The 21,033-nt window shown below is 37.5% G+C and overlaps 1 protein-coding gene across 3 annotated transcripts; it reads right to left on the bottom strand.

The window, feature by feature from the left end:
* Window positions 1-3,985: 3,985 nt before the first annotated feature.
* On the bottom strand, window positions 3,986-21,030 carry ACOT13 (acyl-CoA thioesterase 13). Of its 3 annotated transcripts, XM_077143811.1 has the most exons (5): window positions 20,749-21,030; window positions 17,690-17,799; window positions 12,745-12,854; window positions 12,249-12,433; window positions 3,986-4,359 (listed from the first exon to the last, which is right to left on the bottom strand). In XM_077143811.1, the coding sequence occupies exons 3-5, from the start codon at window positions 12,745-12,747 to the stop codon at window positions 4,203-4,205; spliced, it is 345 nt and encodes a 114-aa protein (XP_076999926.1). In that variant the 5' UTR covers window positions 12,748-12,854; window positions 17,690-17,799; window positions 20,749-21,030; the 3' UTR covers window positions 3,986-4,202. The 3 variants fall into 3 exon arrangements, with proteins under 3 accessions (XP_076999926.1, XP_076999927.1, XP_076999925.1); XM_077143812.1 differs by lacking the exon at window positions 17,690-17,799; XM_077143810.1 differs by lacking the exons at window positions 12,745-12,854; window positions 17,690-17,799.
* Window positions 21,031-21,033: the final 3 nt, after the last annotated feature.

Genomic DNA, 21,033 nt, shown 5'->3' with positions numbered 1-21,033 from the left:
TTCTTTCTGTCTTGAGTTTTATTCTGCTCATAAAGGACTCCAGTAATAGGATTATGACCTATCCTGGTTACACTTTAACTGAAGTAACCTCATCAAAAGGTCCTATTTAGGGACATAACTCCTAGGGGTGTAAATCTCCCTGACAACATGCGACCTGACTCCCAGGTATAAGCCAGGGTCATGGGATTGAGAAAGCCTTCTTGACCAAAAGGGGAAAGAGAAATGAGATAAAATTTCAGTGGCTGAGAGTCAAGAGGTTATCCTGGAAGTTATACATTATATATATATACCCCTTTTTAGTTTATGGTGTATTGGAGTGGCTGGAGGGAAGTACCCGAAACTGTTGAGCTGTGTGTTCAGTGGCCTTGAGTCTTGAAGATGACTATAAAGATACAGCTTTTACTGTGTGATGGTGAAAACCTTGTGTCAGATGCTCCTTTTATCCAGGGTATGGACAGATGAGTAAAAAATATGGATAAATAAGTAAATAAATAATGGGGACAAAGGGTAAAACGGGTGGATGGAAATACTGGTAGTCAATGAGGGAGGGGTATGGTATGCATGAGTTTTTTTCTTTTTATTTCTTCTTTTGGAGTGTTGCAAATGTTCTAAAAAGTGATTGTGGTGATGAATGCACAATTATGTGATGATATTGTGAGCCACTGATCATACCTCATGTATGGAATGTTTGTATGTTAAGAATGTTGGTATGTTAAGATTTATCAATAAAAATATTAAAAATAAGACAGTAAGGTAGTGTGAAAATAATGGCAGATTTTTGAAAAGAACCAAATGTAAATTGTAGAAGTTAAAAAGTATAGTAACTGAGATAAAAAAAAATTGAGAGTTTAAACAACTGATTATTCATAGCTACAAAGAGAATTAAAGAACAGAAGTATTCTGATGAAATTATTCAGAGTTAAGCACAAAGAGATAAATAGATGGCATTTATGAAAGAGGCTAAGAAACATGGAAGTTAAAGCAAGAAGATCTAACAAATATCTAACCAAAGAACAGGAAACAAAGAATTGAGAGCCTAAAGGAGAGGCAATATTTTAAAAAGTAATGGCTAAGAATTTTCTACAACTGTTGAAAAAAAAATCCTTATATTTGGAAGGTATAGCTGGTTCTTTAGCACCGGAAGATGACAAGTTGTATGCAAATATCCCCTCGAGGAATGTACAGTCTATTAAGGAAGATCACAGAGGTACAGCTACATAAGGCAGAGATGCCATAGGAAAGAAAATCCTTCAGGGTTTTAGGGGTGGCTGATGGGGAGAGAAGCTTATCAGTGGTTTACTGGAGGAGGTGATGTTTGTCGTGGATCACAAAAGGTGGGTAGACCAAATACGTGAAGAGGAAGTGTAAGGTATTCTAGATAGAGGAAACAGAAAGAAAGGTGGGAGAGCACTTGGTATCTCAGTCTGCCTGGGTTATGGTATTTGAAAAAGGACCTTATGAGAAATAAATTAGGAAAGACAGATTGCGTACCCAGCATGGGAAGCTTTGAATGAAAGGCAAAAATTTGGAGCTTTATCCTGAAAATAACTGAGGGGTCCTGAAGACTCTGAGATGGAGATTGATATTATCAATGTTGTGTCCTAGGAAGATTAATCAGGCAGTAGCGAATGGATTAGGCAAGGGGGCTCCTGAAGTTAAGGTGCTCCCTGCCCAACACATTGCTCCACTTTTGCTCCAGAAGAACAAAAGACCCAAGAGTCACAGATCGCCCATTCATATGACAAAGAAACAAGCATGATTGTTGATCTGTAGAGATTTGGGTCACAAATGTGAAAAGCTCAGTAAAACATCAACACAGCAAGAAAGGATGCATCAAAATATTCACTAGCATGGCTTCTCTGCAGTGGTGCCTTGCACGGGAGCCCTGGCCTAGAGTCTTTGAGAAACAAGTGCGGCAGAAGGGTCTTGCATCCAGCCCCTTCCAACATGAAGAAGTTAGGATGGGCATAGCCAAATACCCCTAAAGTGTGGGAGAAAGAGGAAAGGAGACGGTGGACTTACACAGAGAAGGTCAGGTTTAACAAACAAATATGATTGCAGAATCATTATATTGATTTTTTTTTAGTCTCCAGTGCCTTAGAGCAGCTAGAAGTAAAAACCTAAAATGGTGGAGTTGTAACCCATAACAAAACTCTGGGATCTGTCCTATAACTAATTGTTGTGATGTGCTTTGAAATGTATTGCTTTTTTTGTATATATGTTAAATTTAAAAAAAAAGAAAAAAGGTTAATTATGATGATAAATGCACAGCTATATGACATTGTGAACCGTTGATTGTACACTTTGGATTATTACACAGTATATGAATATATAATGTAGCAATTTAAAAAAAGTGTTATATATCCAATTTCAGAGTTCCAGTTCAGTGCCAACCAGCTAAGTAGAAACCTGGATGTGAGTTGGATGGTGATATTTTTGAACCTAGACTATTATCTCTGAATGGTATCAGCCCAGGCCACTTCTAGAATTATTCTTCAAGAGAAAATTGTTTCCCAGGTTTGAAAAGTATTGTTTCAAGTACTTACAGAGTTGATTTTGAAAGTTTACTATTAAAACCCAGTACAGGAGAATTGTATTTCCTAAAACATTTGAAGTTGAAATCTTATTTTATATCAGATATCTCGTACATCTACATGAGCCCTCGAAGTAGGTAATACAGTAGATTGGGTCCTGCAGTTTCCTTGCTTTACAATTGCTCTTCTGTTCAAAAATTGTTTCTTTATCCAGTTCCAGGGTATGCTTCCATGTCTTAATATTTGAGAACAGACTGCTCGTACAATATTTGCTATGGGACATGCATCATCATTTTAAAAAGGAGAGCTTTACCTCCATAGGCATATTTCTGGGAAAAGTGGGTATAAATCAATTTTTTGTGAGTCAAATCATATTTTAAATGTCCCAGGGGAACTTATTATTTAATAAAATAGCATGGAGTGAATAATCCGTTGTGATGTGGCTTTTCATAAAGCAGGCACACCTGTAGGATACAGTCATGGCTACTGAACTTCAACTTCACTCTACAGCAAGTTTGAGGATAGCCAGGTCTGTCTTGGACACAAGTCAAGGGAATTCTGTTACTGAGTACCAAGAAGCTCTTGTTACAAGGCAGCCTCATTTATAAACTTCCCCATCCTGGATCCAATGGTTTGGGTTTTAAAAAGATGGGGGAAATCTACTACGTCTAGAAGTTCGAAAGTACGTTAAGCAAATGAATTCACTTCAACGATTTCTATAATTTCTCACGTCAACTGTAATCATGTGTTTGTTTGAATAAAGATTTTTAAACACTGTTAAAAAAAAAAAAGAATGCCAGACATCAAAACTTTGAGATCTTAGAAAAATGAACTAGGCAATTGGTGACTGTGGTGTTTTTAATGCTATAGACTAGGACAGTCAAGATCTTCCTGGGCTTTTCTCCCCCTTTAATATAAAAGGTGTCGGTCCTATAATTTTCACAGAAAAGCAGCACATATGCCACACTGGATCATTTCCTGTATCAAGGTGCTTTGCCTTAAACTTTGTGTGTGAGCTGTGCGGAGGGGTCACATTTCATTCTTTTTCCATCTGACTATCCCATTATCACAGCACCATTTGTTGAATGTTGTTTTTTTTTTTTACTGAGTGTATGCGCAGGGAATCCAACCTGGGTCTCCTGCATGGCAGGTGAGAATTCTACCACTGAACTACCTGGGTGGGCACCCCTCATCCTTTCTTGAGGACTATTTTAGGCAACATGGCTCAATATATTTTATTTTCCAATATGGGCTATGGTTCATTTACTTTTAAGTTCCATAATCTTACAATTTGGTTATAAAAGAAATGGAAATGCAGCAAGGCATTTGAGAATTGGGAAGGATTAACTGTTAATTTGTTTTTCCTTTAGCTTACTATTGGACTTTAAAGTAATCTTATCAAAATGTGCCCCTCACTGCTTCTTTGCTTTACCTGTGAACTTTTCAGAACATTTTGAGTTAAGATTTTTTATTTGTACTTAAGGGGCTTAAAATGAAAACAAAAACAGATCTCTTTCCCATCCTATACAACTTGGTTTCTATATCCTTTTCCCCAAAGAAAATATTTCTTATCTATTTCCTTGGTTGAGCTAATTTATTTTCAAAAATTAAACTCGTTACATTTAACAATATTCTTCGTTGGAGTTTCTTTAGGTCTGACTGCTGTTCTTAGCTTCCCAGGTGTTTCGTGTGTCGGCCTTGTGCTATTAATTTTCCTGTGGCCTTGTTGGTCAAATCCACAGAGGCAAAGGCAAGTGTTTTTCCTTGCTTCAGAACATGTGCTGTAATCACTATATCTTCTCCAATTTTAGCAGGTGACATATACCTTGAAAGGGAATAAATTTAAATACAGTTAAAGGCAAACAGTTTTTTAAATGGAAAGTTGTGTGCATCTTACAACAGTCTTTCTAGGTGACTTATTTTACTCCTAAAAATAGTTTTTAAGAAGCATATCATTTAAGCTTTCTGGCCTATGAAATTTGAATGGTTGGTTCTAACTAAGTTCCATCTTCTTTCTTAGCCTCAAACAAGTTTCTTAAAAATGGGAAGGTGTCTGATGCTCCTTTTGTCTACCTTGTCAACAGACGAGTAGAACATATGGAATAAAAATAAATAATGGGGGAACAAATGTTAAAATAAATTTAGTCTGAAATGCTAGTGATCAATGAAAGCAAGGGATAAGGGGTATGGTATGTATGATCTTTTTTTTTTCCTGTTTTCGTTTTATTTCTTTTTCTGTTGTCTTTTTATTTCTTTTTCTGAATTGATGCAAATGTTCTAAGAAATGATAAATATGCAACTAAGTGATGATATTGTGAATTACTGATTATATATGTTAATGTTTTAGTTTGTTAATTTTTTTAATAAATTAAAAATAAATAAATAAATATGGAAAGGGATTTGCATTGCCACCCCCCCTTTTCTTGTTTTTTGTATGCTGTATGGCGTGGTCACATTCCATTATTTTTCCATGTGAATATCCCGTTACTGCAGCACCATTTTGTTGAATTTTTGTTTGTTTTTTTTGGAATGTGCATGGGCCAGGAATCGAACCCAGGTCTCTCGCATGGCAGGCGAGAATTCTACCACTGAACTGCCCTTGCACCCCCTGCCCCCCTTTTTTAAGTTCCCCAATTCATGTTTATTTGAGGCTAGTGAAAGATTTCCCCTAGCCTTCATTTAATTTACTGAACTTTGAAGTATCATTTGTCTATCTTGTCATTGTCAATATTTAGAATTTAACAATTCTAAAATGACTTAATATAAGAACTATGAAGAATTAATATAGGGTCCTTAGAACCCTGATGAGGAATTATATAGAGATATTTTTAAGAGAGAAACTTCCTACCACTTGAAATCATTAGTTAAATTGTCTCTAATTCAGTTGACTCCCACTAACTTAAAACTTGGGGGATTAAGACAATGTTAATGCTTTAAAGAGAAATAATCTCCCCACAGTTTATTTTTATCTTCCTGCTTTTAATAATGCAAGCAGTCTTTAAAAAGGATATGTATTTTTGTTAAATTCAAAACAAGGTGAAAAGATTTCAGTGTTTGGGGCTGAGAGGAATAAGGAAGCTATACTTTATTGCTAAAGATAACAGGCTAGTTTTGAATTCAAGTAGCTCAATTTAGAGAAATGAAAATGGCATGTTTAGTAAAAATTTGCCTGATATCATTATTTCTCCAAATTTTGTATTAAAAATCAAGAATTTTGGCAAAGGGCCATTAATTTAAACTAGGGAGAGACAAGCAACCCCCTGTGTATAAGATAAATATTAAATCTGGGGAATTTTGAAGCAAGCATTTTGCCAATGGTATTCTTACCCTAAATTACCTTTTTCTTGTTTCTAGAAACTAGTTTGACAGGTGTCCTTGGTCTGTGTAATATAGAACTGAAGGTACAGGGAAGAGAGAATAAATTTGGTACCACTGTCTATGCTAGTACAAAGAGTGAACAATGAAGTTTTCATTGACTTCATTTAATTCTTAACTATTATAAATCTTTTGAGACTATGTCTGACTTTTTGTTCAAGTGAGTCAACTTTTGAAACTCAGGCAACTCTTGATAGCAGCCAGTGCTTTTGGCAACACATACTTTGAAAGGCCAAATGTATGTTTGATATGTTAAAAATTCTTTAGGGTTGTGAAAGCAGAAGTATTTTAGAAAATCATGAAGTATGGTGCCAAGTTTGAAGAGCTCTCTACTCTTACTAGAAGCTTTTAAGGAAAAGCTAAGAGACATTAAACTTGTCTTACCCCTCATCAAATGGAATAAGATCAGGACTGCTGAATATGCTCACCAGTAACATAAGCTGTCTTTTCATTCTGTTTTCATACACCTTATTTTCAAGATAGCACTTGTTTATGATTCAGTTTGGGTGATAAAACCAAAAGTATGGCTAAAAGGATAAGTGAGATAAACAGACTACAATATGAAAGATAGTCAATGACCTGAGAAGCAAGATGCTTGGATATAGGTTGGCCACCTGGCTGAAGGGCAAGAATTCAAGTAGGAAAAAAAGTCATGATCCTTCCTAGTGCCATCTGTAAATAAGAAAGAATAGCCAGTAATTGAGTAGTCCCAAGTATGGGAAACTGGATTGTTTACTTTAATAGCATGACTCTTGAAAAAAAAAAAGATGTTTTATATGTGAATGAGGGACTAATATTCTGAACAAAGATTTAAATAGCAAGAAGTATGTCAGATCCACAAACTGACCCTGAAATACAATTTAAGGCCAGGAGGTGGATAGCATTCACAGTGATGCCTAAGATAAAGAAGTGATGACTGAATATGAAACAGATGCTCCAAAGGGAGGAAGGAGTTTATGTGATTCTTGGAGTGTTGTAAAAATTTTAAAGACATCCAGGGGATGGGCTATTCCTGCGCTCTAAATGATTCATTCCATTCTTGAGTGGATACTGCAGTGCCGGTTCTTTTTATAGTGATTTACTATTAAGTTAAACACAGTTTGACTCTAAATTCCCTTAAAAAGTGTGTCTAGACCACTGTGTTCCGGTGTTAAAGGAGTCAACATTATATTTTTACACACTGTTTTATAAGAACTAAGTGTACCGGTTCTGGGTCAAGATGGCAGCTTAACAACGTGCGCATTTTAGTTTGTCCTCCAGAACAACCACTAAATAACCAGAAATAGTACAGAACAGCTCCCGGAGCCACAATAGTGGCCAGACACACAGCGTACCCAAATCTGGACCAGCTGGACCAGCTGCGAGCACCCCCCAGAACCGTGAGTTCCCAAAATTGTGGCGGCCAGCGCCCCTCCCCCACAGATCGCTTCCCAGAGGGGAAAGGAAAGGACTTTACCAGCAGCAGGGACTGGGCACAATCAAACGCCAATTGTGGAACTAATTAACAAATTCTGACTACTAAAAATAGGCCCCCAGCTTAGGTGAACCTGATCAAAGCAGAGGTTGATCATTTTTGCCCCAGTGCCAAGGGGGCAGGACTGACAGAAAAAGGGGGGAAAAAAAAAAAGAAGGAAACAGAGGTTTTTGTGGCTGTGTATCTACAAAGGCTTGACTGCCTCTGGATACAGCAGCAGGACTTTTCAGGCTGCAACTGCCCCAGGCATAGGCAGAAGTGAGCTCTTTTGGGGGCTTATCTGGAGCTTGTGCCTTCCCCAGGAGAGGGGTGAAGCCCCACCCAGGTGGAATCCCTCCATCAAGGAATTCAGACACCAGGGCTTGGTAATTTGAAGCCATTAAAACCAGCCTACAACCTCTCCTCTGTCTCCACCACGCCCCCAGCAGGGAGAGTCTGCCAAAGTTAAAGGTACCGCATCATCTTATGCTGGTGGGACCTGCAGTCAGACAAGCGCCACATACTGGGCAGGATAAGAAAAACAGAGTCCAGAGACTTCACAGGAAAGTCTTTCAACCTGTTGGGTCTCACCCTCAGGGAAAACCGACGCAGGTGACTCTTTCCTCCTGATAGGAGGCCAGTTTGGTCTGGGAAAATCTGGCTGGGGTCTGTAATATCTAAGTAGACCCTCCTAAGTGTGTGTGGGGGAAAGGCACCACACAAGCAGGGCAAGAAACAAGAAAACAAGAACTGAAAAATTCTCCTCTGTTAAACAAAACTTAAGCTAAAGGTCCAGATAAAGCTGAATGGAATGTCAAAGAACAGATAGACAACAAATTCATCCAGCAAGAAAACCCTAGATAAAAGTGAAAGCAATCTCCAGAACAAACTCATTAAGGTAATTAAATGCCTAGACGCCAGCAAAAAATAACAAATCACACTAGGAAAATTGAAGATATGGCCCAGTCAAAGGAACAAACCAACAATTCAAATGACATACAGGAGCTGAAACAACAAATTCAGAATGTACGAACAGACATGGAAAACCTCATCAAAAACCAAATCAATGAATTGAGGGAGGATATAAAGAAGGCAAGGAAAGAACAAAAAGAAGAAACTGAAAGTCTGAAAAAACAAATCACAGAACTTATGGGAATGAAAGGCACAGTAGAAGAGATGAAAAAAACAATGGAAACCTACAATGATAGATTTCGAGAGACAGAACATAGGATTTCTGAACTGGAGGATGGAACATCTGAAATCCGACAAGAAACAGAAACTATAGGAAAAAAAATGGAAAAATATGAGCAAGGACTCAGGGAATTGAAAGACAATATGAAGTGCACGAATATACATGTTGTGGGTGTCCCAGAAGAAGAGAAGGGAAAAGGAGGAGAAAAACTAATGGAGGAAATTATCACTGAAAATTTCCCAACTCTTATGAAAGACTTAAAATTACAGATCCAAGAAGTGCAGCGTACCCCAAAGAGAACAGATCCAAATAGACGTACTCCAAGACATTTAATAATCAGAATGTCAGAGGTCAAAGAGAAAGAGAGGATCTTGAAAGCAGCAAGAGAAAAGCAAGCCATCACATACAAGGGAAGCCCAATAAGACTATGCGCAGATCTCTCAGCAGAAACCATGGAGGCGAGAAGACAGTGGGATAATATTTAAATTATTCAAAGAGAAAAACTGCCAACCAAGAATTCTATATACAGCAAAATTGTCCTTCAAAAATGAGGGAGAAATTAAAACATTTTCAAACAAAAAAAATCACTGAGAGAATTTGTGACCAAGAGACCAACTCTGCAAGAAATACTAAAGGGAACACTAGAGACAGATAAGAAGACAGAAGAGAGAGGTGTGGAGAAGAGTGTAGAAAGGAAGACTATGAGTAAAGGTAAAAAGAAGGAAAATTAGATATGACATATAAAATCCAGAAGGCAAAATAGCAGAAGAAAGTACTACCCATGCAGTAATAACACTGAATGTTAATAGATTAAACTCTCCAATCAAAAGACATAGTCTGGCAGAATGGATTAAAAAACAGGACCCATCTATATGCTGTCTCTACTCAAAGGACACGAGGCCAAGGACACAAATGGACATTTACACACCAATGTTTTTAGCAGCAGTATTAACAATTACCAAGAGATGGAAACAGCCAAAATGTCCATCAACAGAGAGTTGGCTAAACAAACTGTGACATTTACATAAGATGGAATATTATGCAGCTGTAAGACAGAATAAAGTTATGAAGTATGTAACAACATGAATGGACCTTAAGGACATTATGCTGAGTGTGATTAGCCAGAAACAAAAGGACAAATATTGTATGGTCTCACTGATATGAACTGACATTAGCGAGTAAATTTGGAATATTTCCTTGGTAACAGAGAACATCAGGAGATAGAAATAGGGTAAGATATTGGGTAATTGGAGCTGAAGGGATACAGACTGTGCAACAGGACTGAATATAAAAACTCAGAAATGGACAGCACAATATTACCTAACTGTAATACAATTATGTTAAAACACTGAATGAAGCTGCATATGAGAATGATAGAGGGAGGAGGGTTGGGGCATAAATGAAATCACAAAGAAAGATAGATGATAAAGACTGAGATGGTGTAATCTAGGAATGCCTAGAGTGTATAATGATAGTGACTAAATGTACAAATTTAAAAAATGTTTTTGCATGAGGAAGAACAAAAGAATGCCATTACTGCAGTGTGCTGAAAATAGATGGTACTTAATATTTTAAAATTTCAACTAATGTGTGAGACTAATGCAAAAAATGTTGATTTGGTACAACAACTTTGACTAGTGCATCTCCTAATATAACTTATGTGGATAGTTGATTGAACACCTTAAGTACATGGAACTTTGTATAGGACATGAGATTTTGTTGGTTTGTCCAGGTGATGCCCTGATGAATCCCAGAGTGATTTGATTAGTGAGTGGAAAAGTATTTGCAAAGTCCCCTCCGGGGAATGGTGAGAACGGGAGAAAACTCAACTTCCCCAAGTTGAATTCTTGATATTCTCACAAGTAGTGTGGACAACCAAAGCTATAGGCTGAGCCCCCAGTCTTGGGGTTTGTTCATATGAAACTTAACCCCACAGGGGATAGGTCAAGCCTACTTAAAATTAAGCCTAAGAGTCACCCCCAAGAGAACTTCTTTTGTTGCTCAGATGTGGCCTCTCTCTCCAGCCAACACAGCAAGCAGACTCACCACCTTCCCCCTGTCTACGTGGGACATGACTCCCAGGAGTGTGGACCTTCCTGGCAGCATGGGACAGAAATCCCAGAATGAGCCGAGATTCAGCATCAAGGGATTGAGAAAACCTTCTCCACCAAAAGGGGGAAGAGTGAAATGAGACAAAGTGTCAACGGCTGAGAGATTCCAAACAGAGTCGAGAGGTTATCCTGGAGGTTATTCTTATGCATTAAGTAGATATCACCTTGTTCTCCAAGATGTAATGGAGAGGCTGGAGGGAACTGCCTGAAAATGTAGAGCTGTGTTCCAGTAGCCATGTTTCTTGATGATGATTGTATAATGACATAGCTTTCACAATGTGACTGTGTGACTGTGAAAACCTTGTGTCTGATGCTCCTTTTATCTACCTCATCAACAGATGAGAGGAACATATGGAATAAAAATAAATAATAGGGGGAACAAATATTAAAATAGATTTAGTTTGAAATGCTAGTGATCAATGAAAGGGATCAGTAAGGGGTATGGCCTGTAAAATTTTTTTTTTCTGTTTGTTATATTTTTCTGTTTTTTATTTCTTTTTCTGAATTGATGCTAATGTTCTGGGAAATGATCATGATGATGAATATGCAACTATGTGATGATATTGTGAATTGCTGAGTGTATGTGTTGGGAATGTTTGTTTCTTGTAATTTTTTTTAATAAAAAATAAAAATAAAAAAAAGAACAAAGTGTACCATTTTCTTATGAAATAATTTCAGAATTTGGAAATATTTTTGTTTTAACAAGGACCAAAAAACTGTAGGGAAGCTGTAATAAAATTCATTCACACACAGATACATACTCAATTTAAATTATTCCTAAAGTAAAAGAAGGGACTAAAGGTTTCTTAAATTAGCCCAGTAAAACCTTTACACTGTTTAAAAGCCCAATAACCTACATATTTCCACTGGCCTCATGTCATGCAACATTGTCTCTCTCCCAGCCTAACCCCTGTCACACCCCAGCAAATACATTTTTCTGCTGCTTTGGTAGAAAAAAGAAATTCTTACACCTAAATTCTCGGGCCCTGCAGTCTTTACAGAAAGGGATTTGGAACAGTTAGTTTATGCTGGAATTGAATTTTTTTATATTATGGGAAAGTTTGACCCCTGCAGGTACTTTCACAAGAGTGAGTGGCAGCTTGACATGTGGAGTACTGCTCCCTGGTTATGTAGTATAAACTTACAGGATTTGTCTGTAGAGTTGCAGCAAAAGATTCAGGATAGCAGCCTGTCCTTAAGACTGGACAACTGTGTTCACCTTGAGACAACAAGATTACAAGGTAGATATGAAGTTTTCTCCAGCTTCTCTTTGAATCTTATTCAGACTTGAAGTATAAACACATCATACATCTTAAGACATTGTATCAGGGTTGCTTTTAAGGACTGTATGAAACAGTTAATTAGAAGCTGAATGTTTGAGATCACTCTACCTTTACTGCTGATATAGTCTGTGCTTGGAAATAAGCTGTTCTGGTTCTAGATTTTAAGAATCTTGAGGGCAAAGCTACAGCTGCACTTAAGGATGACAAGCTAAGTGAATCTTACACGTGTTTAATTTTAGTTGTTTGAAATGAGTCATTGCATTAAAAAAACGATATTTGGGGTGGTGTTTGGATACATACGTTATATTCATATCAACACTGACCCCAGGTGCTCCTCTTTCTGTGCACAGCAGAGCCATTGTTGATATGGTGTCCACTAGGGTAGCTGTCAATCCTCCATGAAGAGTGCCCAATTTATTGGCATGTTCTTCTTCTACTTGCATTTCACAAATCACTTTCCCAGGAGAAGTAGAGACAAGAGTCACCTAAATATTAAAATGAAAAAGAATTTTGAACATTCATTCTGTGGTGTGAGAAAAGCCCAAATGGTCCACCAAAGAACCATTAAACTGGGAATCTTTCCTACAAAACTGATTCAGAAGTTCAAATAAGTCACCAATTTCTCCACACAGGAATTAATCATTGTGTAAATTGTTTTGAAAAAGAAAGGAATGTTTTGGAAAAAACAGTATTCTTGTTAATCTCCACTTCTCTGCAGAAATCAAACATTCCATCTGAACTTTTCACCCTTGTTTAGATCAAGGCCTGTCTATCTTCAAGTCCCTCTATCACTAACCATAAAGTCTCCAGACGTATCGTGGCCTTTATGGGTCCATTCTCCAAGAAAACATTTGAAGAGTTTCACAAGTCACAAATATAGTGGTTTTATTTTTCCCCTAGAATCCCCTGAAACAAAACAAAACAGGATCACAAAAGATAAAACATAATAAACAATTATGTGTCATGTTTTGCCCAATAGGTACATCAACACAGCAACAGAAAAAGAACGTTAGAGTGGGATGTTCTACTTATAGTGATATACAATCTGGCCACAAGATGTCCTCATAAGCTAATAATACAGGCCACACAGAAATATGGTGTCAATTCACCTTATTTTGGCATTTACCTGAGACTACATATATCAGGTGTTAGCGATACAAAGACAGATGAGATCTAATACTTGCTCTTAGGGAGCACACAGTGTAAAAGACAAGCTTTCAAAGCCCCACAGTGGAGGGAAGCACTGCAGAAAGCATGAATGTAGGAGGCTGCCTGAAATAAGGATACCCAACTCTTTTCAGGGGAGAGGCGTGAGGAAAGATCCTGGAGAATGACATCTGAGTCTTACAGGACAGGTAAGAGTTAGCCAGGGAAAGATGGGGAAGAAAACTAGGCAGTTCAGGAAACAGAAACAAATATGGGAGCTTCATAGTCACCAAAGGCAGTTTAGTGTAATTTTAAAGCACAGTGTGTTCAGTAGAAATCAGTTTTTAAAATTCCATTTATCTAATTTTGACTGGAATGACAAAAGATAGAGCAGATGCCAAGGTTAGATTTTCCACTGCAGAATACTGGGTTTTTTTTTCAGTGCATGGTCCAGAGATCGAACCTGGGTCTACCGTATGGAAGCTGAGCATTCTACCACTGAACCACCTGCGCATCTCAGAATACCGTTTTTAATTGTTTATTTTTCTTCTTTCCAACTTGAAAGCCAAAGGCCATGCCAATGTACAAGAATGTTTAAAATGTACATTGGGATAAAGATAATTTTGTATCTTTATTTAGCCTACTATGGCAAGAGAAATGTTTTTACATGTTGCCAGGTATTGTCTCACTGAGCAAAATAAAGGAATTAAGCCAGTGGAAGATAATGATGAAGGAATGTACTATTAAGCCTCCCAGAGCTAATAAATAGTCTTGAGGGAAAAGGGACCTAAGGGGAGAGCTACCCTCTCTGCTGAAGTATGGGGAGAGGGGGAGAACACTATCAAAAAGATCTCAGCCCTAGTCAAAATGTGGGTCAGAGGGCGTACCCTTGTGTATACATTAATAAAAATAGCTAACTGTATCAGAGGACACCAAGTACTTTACATGTGTTGTCTCAGTCCTCGGGAAACTTTGAAATGGATACTATTATTATCTCCATTTTACAAATGAGAAAATAGCTAATCCAAGTTTGACTCAAGAGCTCTCAGGTTTAAGCACTATGCCAAACTGCCTCCCCTTATATCTCTCTTGGCCTGTTGCAGTCAATAAGGACAATCCCAGCAGTCCTAGGCAGCTACTAAGTGGCTAAAGATGGTTTTGATTCATTAGATGTCTGGTGAGAAGATGCGGATGGAGTCTTTTATAATGCCACTGGGCTGGAAATATACCTGCCATAGCCCCACCAATACCAGAATTGCTCATATATGTTTCATTCTTGAATCTTTATAGTTCAGACCATCCTACACAGAGGGCTTATCATAAAAACTGCTACACATGTGAATCATTTATCCCTTTTCCATATGGCCTTCATATGCCGTGTCTTCCAGAGTTTATATTACTCGTGCTGCCACAGTACCTCCACTCCACCTCTAGGCTCAATTTCCAACACAGACTACTCTGGGTGACACAAACACTCTCTCTCTCTCTCTCTCTTACTCACCTTTTTCAGCAGACAGTGAGAAGGGATGCCTAATAATCAACAGCAATGAGATATGAAACCCTACAGAATTCTCCAGGACCTTGACATTTCAGACCATTTTAACCTTTAAAATAGTCATCATCATCACTGTAACTGTTGGTTTCTGCACAGCTCCCCACCACTGCCTCTGCCAAACAGATGATGGAATGTATATATGTCTGTCTAAGCAAGAGTGTCTGATTCTAAAGGGCAGGAGTGTGGCATATGGTGTAAGGAAATTGGTGTGTATATTCAATGTGAGTCAATCAAAAAAGGAGACTGCATATGTAAAACCCACACATGAAAGCAGAGAAGGAGAAGTCAGCATTTTTGCAGTCGAACTACAGTTCAGAATCTAGTACTGGAATCTAGTACTGGAATACACGGTAGTTCCCAGGAAGGATGATGCCCTGGCAGGACTGCAAATTTTGTGAGCTTAGGCCAGGGGACTAGCTTAGCTCTCCAAGGATAAAGCAACTAAACAAACACTAAAAAAGAACTTTAAATAACGATCTGTCCACTGAAGAACATCTTATTCCAAGAGTTCCTGGAACTCCTAGGGTAGCTGAGAAAAATTATAGAACATTATGTTTTTAATTTTTTAACAGATAAATCTTATTTTCTTCTAAAGCTCAGATCAGAGCTTTCTGAGTTTGTCACAAAAGTCTCAGGACTTGGAATAAAAGGGCCATTTAGACAAGTAGAATCAAAATTTAGCTTTTTAGAGAATCTATATAGAACTATACCTTGGCCATCCTCCATGGCAGAGGAAATATAAATTCATCATTTCTCTTGAAATTGTTCACTGCTGAAATTATAATTTTTTTGCAAACCATTTATATTTGCTCCATGAGTTGATGCCAAATCCCTTTTCATTATTTTATTAATTTTATCTTCATAACTTAAATTCTATCTCTGAGCTATGTTACTTCTTTTTAAAAAGATTTTTTGAGGTGAAATTCACATAAAATTAATCATTTTTAAAGCAAACAGCTGTGTCATTTAGTATATTCACAAAAGTTGTACAACCATCACCTATATATCATTTCAAAATATTTTCATCACTCCAAAATGGAAGCCGTACCCTATTCTCCTTCCCCCCACGCCCCTGGCAACTACAAATCTATTATCTGTCTCAATGGACTTACCTATTCCAGATATTGCTTACACATGGATATATATAATAGCGACCTTTTTTGTCTGTTTTTTTTTCTTCCACTTAGCATAGTGTTTTTGAGGTTAATCCACATTGTGGCATGTATTGGTACTTCATTCTTCATTAGTTTTTTCATTGCAAAAATAAAATCGTGTACTATGATAAAACTTACCAAAACCAGTAAGTGAGTGCTTCATGTCATTTTTCATCAGTAATGGATATTATCACTTTTAATTTTTCCAATTTGATAGGCAAATCATTGTATCTCATGATTTTAGTTTGTATTAGTAAGACAAATGGCAATGTTAAACACCTTTCATATTTATTGGTTGTCTGCAGTTCTTTTTCTCTGAATAACTTATTATCTGTACTGTCCACTTCATTATTAGATTTTTTTGTCTCTACAAGTCTTCTTACCATAACAGATTTTAACGCATAGTCATATGGTGCCATTCTTTTTCAGACTATTGTCTTTTGGCTTCTTAGTGTACCTTTTGCCATAAAAAGATGAGTTCACATTGATTGCACACCAAGAATGGAATGTTCATATGTTAAGAATGTTCGTGCTTATATGTTGTTTGATTTTATCAATAAAAATGAAAAGTTTTAAAACAATTAAAAAAACAGAAGTTAAAAACTGTATATATATATTAAAAAAAGATGAGTTCACTAGCAAAGCACTTGGGTGTCTGACACATAGAAGCACTATATAAATGTTTAAAAATAAATAAAACAGACAACTGCCTACTTTTATAAATATATATGCAACCCATCAGTAAATGACATGCTCTTATATGTGTGTAAAGCATTTTTAAAGATGAGACTCTTATGGTTCCACAGGACTCCTTCACATGGAGCCACTGTGATTTCCTTTACCAGTTTTCCTATGGCTGGACTTTCAGATTATTTTCTATTTTTGATATTATAAATAATACTGCAATGAATCTTTCGGTAGATAAATTCTGAACAATTCTTGCCTTAATATTTTTTGTGCACTTCTACAATTTTAATGGTCAATGGTAAATTTGAAAATGTTTGTATATCATGTTGATAAATTTAAAATATTATCACTATCCTTCTGTGGTCAGTGAATACCTTCAAAGTTATTCTAGCAAGTATAAGGTCTATTCTTACCTTTCCAACCATTTCTTTCTGCTTCCCAAGCTTCTCTTCTTTCTCTCAACCCTGCCTGTCCTCAACAAGGGTCAGTGCCAAATCCTCGCTGCTTCTCTCCAGTCTTTCTTCCGCTTTTGACACCTCATTCATTTATACATCTTCATATCATATCCATAAGGCTCTCTACACAATTTTATCTCAATTCTGAACTCCACTCCCTTATTTCTATGCTTGTTGGGTTCCACAAGGTATTTCTATATCCTAGCACAGTGTTTGTAACATAAGTCTCCCGAAGTATGTTATTCCACATGTGTTACTGCAAGGGGGGAAGCAGAAGGTTCCAACAGCAAACAACTTAAACATGATGAAGTGAAAGGTGTTAATTTATTGCAGAACAACTCAAAAGTTTTAATACGTAAAAAGGATACTACATGCAATGATTCCTGAACTTATTTAATTATGAAGCACATTTTTTTTCCTCACAGAGAATCTTACATGACTGTGCCTTGGAGCCCATTTCTCTCCTAGATTATAGAGGACAAGGAACTGTGGTCAACATTTCTTTATAATCCCATAGTACTTAGTTTGTTGTCTGATTTAAAACTGATCTTTGTAACAAGAGCAGGACATTTAAGTGTTAGGTTTTCTGTATCAACATTTTATAAAAGATAGGCTTTAAAATAGAACAGGCTAAAATAAAGAAATTTTAATGTAAAATCTTGGACTTAACGTGTGCCAGGAAACTGGGAAAGTATCTTCTTCAACAAATTATTTCTGGAGGAATAGAAAGCCACGATCATTTACCAGATTTGGTTCATATACAGGGTCAAAACATCAGGTCAGGGTAGGGAATGGTGGCTCAGTGGTAGAGTTCTCGCCTGCCATGCTGGAGACTTGGGATTGGTTCCTGGTGCCTGCCCATATTTAAAAAAAAAAAAACAAAAAAAAAAACACATCAGGTCAAAAAAACCAAAAACTCTTTGGAAGACTGTCAACCAAAGTTTAAAGTGTTATTCCATTTAATTAGTTGACTTAAAAAAATCTGCCAGAGGTTAGCACTCAGGATACAACTGACTTATACAACTAAGAAGAAAACGCTGGTCTGTTTTGGTGAGGCAATTCTTTCCATTTGGGGATTTAGTTAACTAGTAAGGCCACTGCTCTTAACAGTAATGCTGCACATATATCACTCATTTCTTACACTAAGAAACATTATCCCTTTTAATCTCTGCAAAGGCAATGAAGTAAAGAGTATAGATGTTTCTGGGTGACCTACTACTTACTCCGATTTTGAGTTTTAACAATAGTCTTGCCTTGAAAAATATTACATTTAAAAATAAGTATTTCTTGCCTTGAAAAATCTCTGGAGAAGGATAACTATCTGGCATGAAACAATTTTAGCAGTTAGGGTCCAGTGAGGAGGAAAAAAAACCCACACTAGTTGTTTTAACAAAGAGAATTTAACATAAAGAATTGTTAACCAGAGATTTGGAGAAACAACATATTCTCTCATGCTGAGATGTGAAATTCCCATGATCTGACCAAATAACTCAAACCTGAGTACAAAGACATGGCTTTATATTTAGAAAGAACAAAATAACAATTTACCTAGTTTTGACCCAGTATACAAAGTGAGTGCTGAAGAGGCTGGTGTTATTCAAGATTTCTCAACCTCAGCACTACTGACATTTGCACTGGAGAGTTCTTTGTCGTGAGGGGCTGCCCTGTGCATTGTAGGATATTTAGTAGCATCCCTGGCTTCTTTCTACCCACTATATGCCAGTCACACCCCTCCCCAGTTGTGCTGTTCAAAAATATCTCTAGATACTACCAAATGTCCCCTGGGTAGCAGGATCACTCTTGGTTGAGAACCACTAAGTTGTGCTACCTTAAAATTTACAGTAATAGAAAAAGAACCATATCCACAACTAGATTTATGGATCACTATGCATAAATATATACTTTAGCCCCAGCAACTCTGCCCATGTGAAACATAAACACAAAACCTATTTTTTAGATCAAATTAACAAGCACAGATAACCTGCTATGGTACAGACCTGTGTGGTCTAATATAATAGCCACTAGCCCCGTGAGACTACTGGGTACTTGATACGTGGCTAAAGTGAGATGTGCCTTAAGTGTAAAATTCACACTGGATTTCAAAGACTAAATATGGGGGAAAAAAAGTAAAATATTTCAATAATATTTTTTAATATAGATTATTTGGTAAAATAACATTTTGGATATAATGAGTTTCTTAAAATATATTACTAAAATTAATTTCATCTTTTTCTTTTGACCTTTTAAAACGTGGCTATTAGAAAATTTACACTTGCATCATATTTCTATTGGACAGTACTGGTTTAACTACAGTGTGAACCAATGTTTAACCTTACTAAAATTTCTGAGAAACTCTATATAGTTGATTCAAGATATATCAGGGGTGCAAAGGTAGTTCAGTGGTAGAATTCTCACCTGCCATGAGGGAGACCCGGGTTCAACCCGGTTCAGGTACTTCCCAAAAACCAAACAAGAAAAACAAACAAACAAGTTCAACAAATTGTGCTGCAATAACGGGATACTCACGTGGAAAAATAATGAATGTGACCCCACCACACACAAAAAAAGATTTATCAGTCTTCTTGGAAGGCAAGTTACCACCAATGCCCACTCAACCATTATGACTGTTTCATTGTGCCTGTTGCAGTTTGTATGTTCAAGGTATGATTTAACCAGACACACCCATAAAGCAACTGAAAGCTCAACAAGGAAAATGATAACCGATTGTTTTTTAAATGGAGCTCAACCTTCCCTTTAGATCAATAAATAGCTTTTTTGGATCATATATCATTCAATATATTAATGTAAAACAGAATTATGTCCTTCAATTTTATAGCATGGGCTATTTGAAAATATAACATTTGTCTAAGCATTATTTTCTGTTTTCACAAAAAATCTGAGAGATAATTAGGGACAGTTATTATTTACATTTAAAAGATACAGATCAAGAGTTGTGTTCCAGGAAGGAGACCTACAAAACGACTGCAACTGATCAGTGCTTAACTTTCACTTACAAATTATCTCCAAATTTCCCAATCCTGTATCTTAATCAGAAGAAAGCAGACATGCATTTATTAAAGCACCTAGGAAAAAACTTTTAAGTTCTTAAGTTGTTAAATGTCTTCCAAATCTGACAATACTAAGGGCTATTGTTATTTACGTTTATTTATAAATGCTTCTTACGGAGCATGATGTCCTTTTACAAGGACACTGAAAACTAGGAGTCTTGCTAGTTTAGCTGCAAACGGGACAAGGGCTGACGCTGCCTAACTGCTCACCCAGAGGAAACCTTTCTATGACCTTCTGGGCCTTGCAAGTACCGGCCTCTGAAAGGCACTCCCCTTTCTTCGTCTCCTCTTCAGGACCCAGTTGAAATGTTTTGCGAAACTTTCCCAACGCACCACAGAGGAACAACTCTTCTTTCTTTCCACAAATCTACTTAGTACTTGGCTTTTATGAATAACGCAATTATTCATCTCCTAGACTGTGAGAACGCCTTACAAATGTGGAGGCTTTCTCTTTTTTCTCCCGAATATTGCAGGTGCTGACAGAATGCTAAAATCCTTTTCAGCTCTAGCACCGAGGAACTGTCTCAAGAGTTGATTACCCACGTTTCGATGGAATATTCTAAGCGCAGGACCTAGCACATAACAAGCGCTCCATTAAAGTAGTAATCATTATTTCTAGGGCAAATTTACAGGCGCACTCGAACAGAATCTAGCAAGAGATATTCATTCAGCGATACCCGCGCACCAAGCACTGTGCTTTCCCTTCATCAGAACCCGCGGCTTTGGCTCCAGTACCTTTTCCAAAACTCTGTCAAAGCCGCGAGCATTGAACATGGCCTTCATGAACTCCCGCAGAGTGTGCGTCATACAGCTCATCGTGGGCGGTCGGCCGGCTTCTGGGTCCTGGGCAAGAATGAACCTCGGAAGCGTCGGGAAAAACCAAGAACACAATGGACGAAGACGCCTGGAGGTGAAGCAGCCTGCAGCCCGCCCACCACGCGGCGCGCTAAGAAGTCAGACCGCCCAGCACGCCAGCCGCGGCGCCTCGGAGACTGACGAACTGACGTCCGCCCCGCTGTG

The sequence above is a fragment of the Tamandua tetradactyla genome, chromosome 25 (genome assembly GCF_023851605.1).
Source record: "Tamandua tetradactyla isolate mTamTet1 chromosome 25, mTamTet1.pri, whole genome shotgun sequence".
Lineage (NCBI taxonomy): Eukaryota > Metazoa > Chordata > Mammalia > Pilosa > Myrmecophagidae > Tamandua > Tamandua tetradactyla.
The sequence above is the reverse complement of the archived record's forward strand: the minus strand, read 5'-3'. Positions and strand labels throughout refer to the sequence as shown.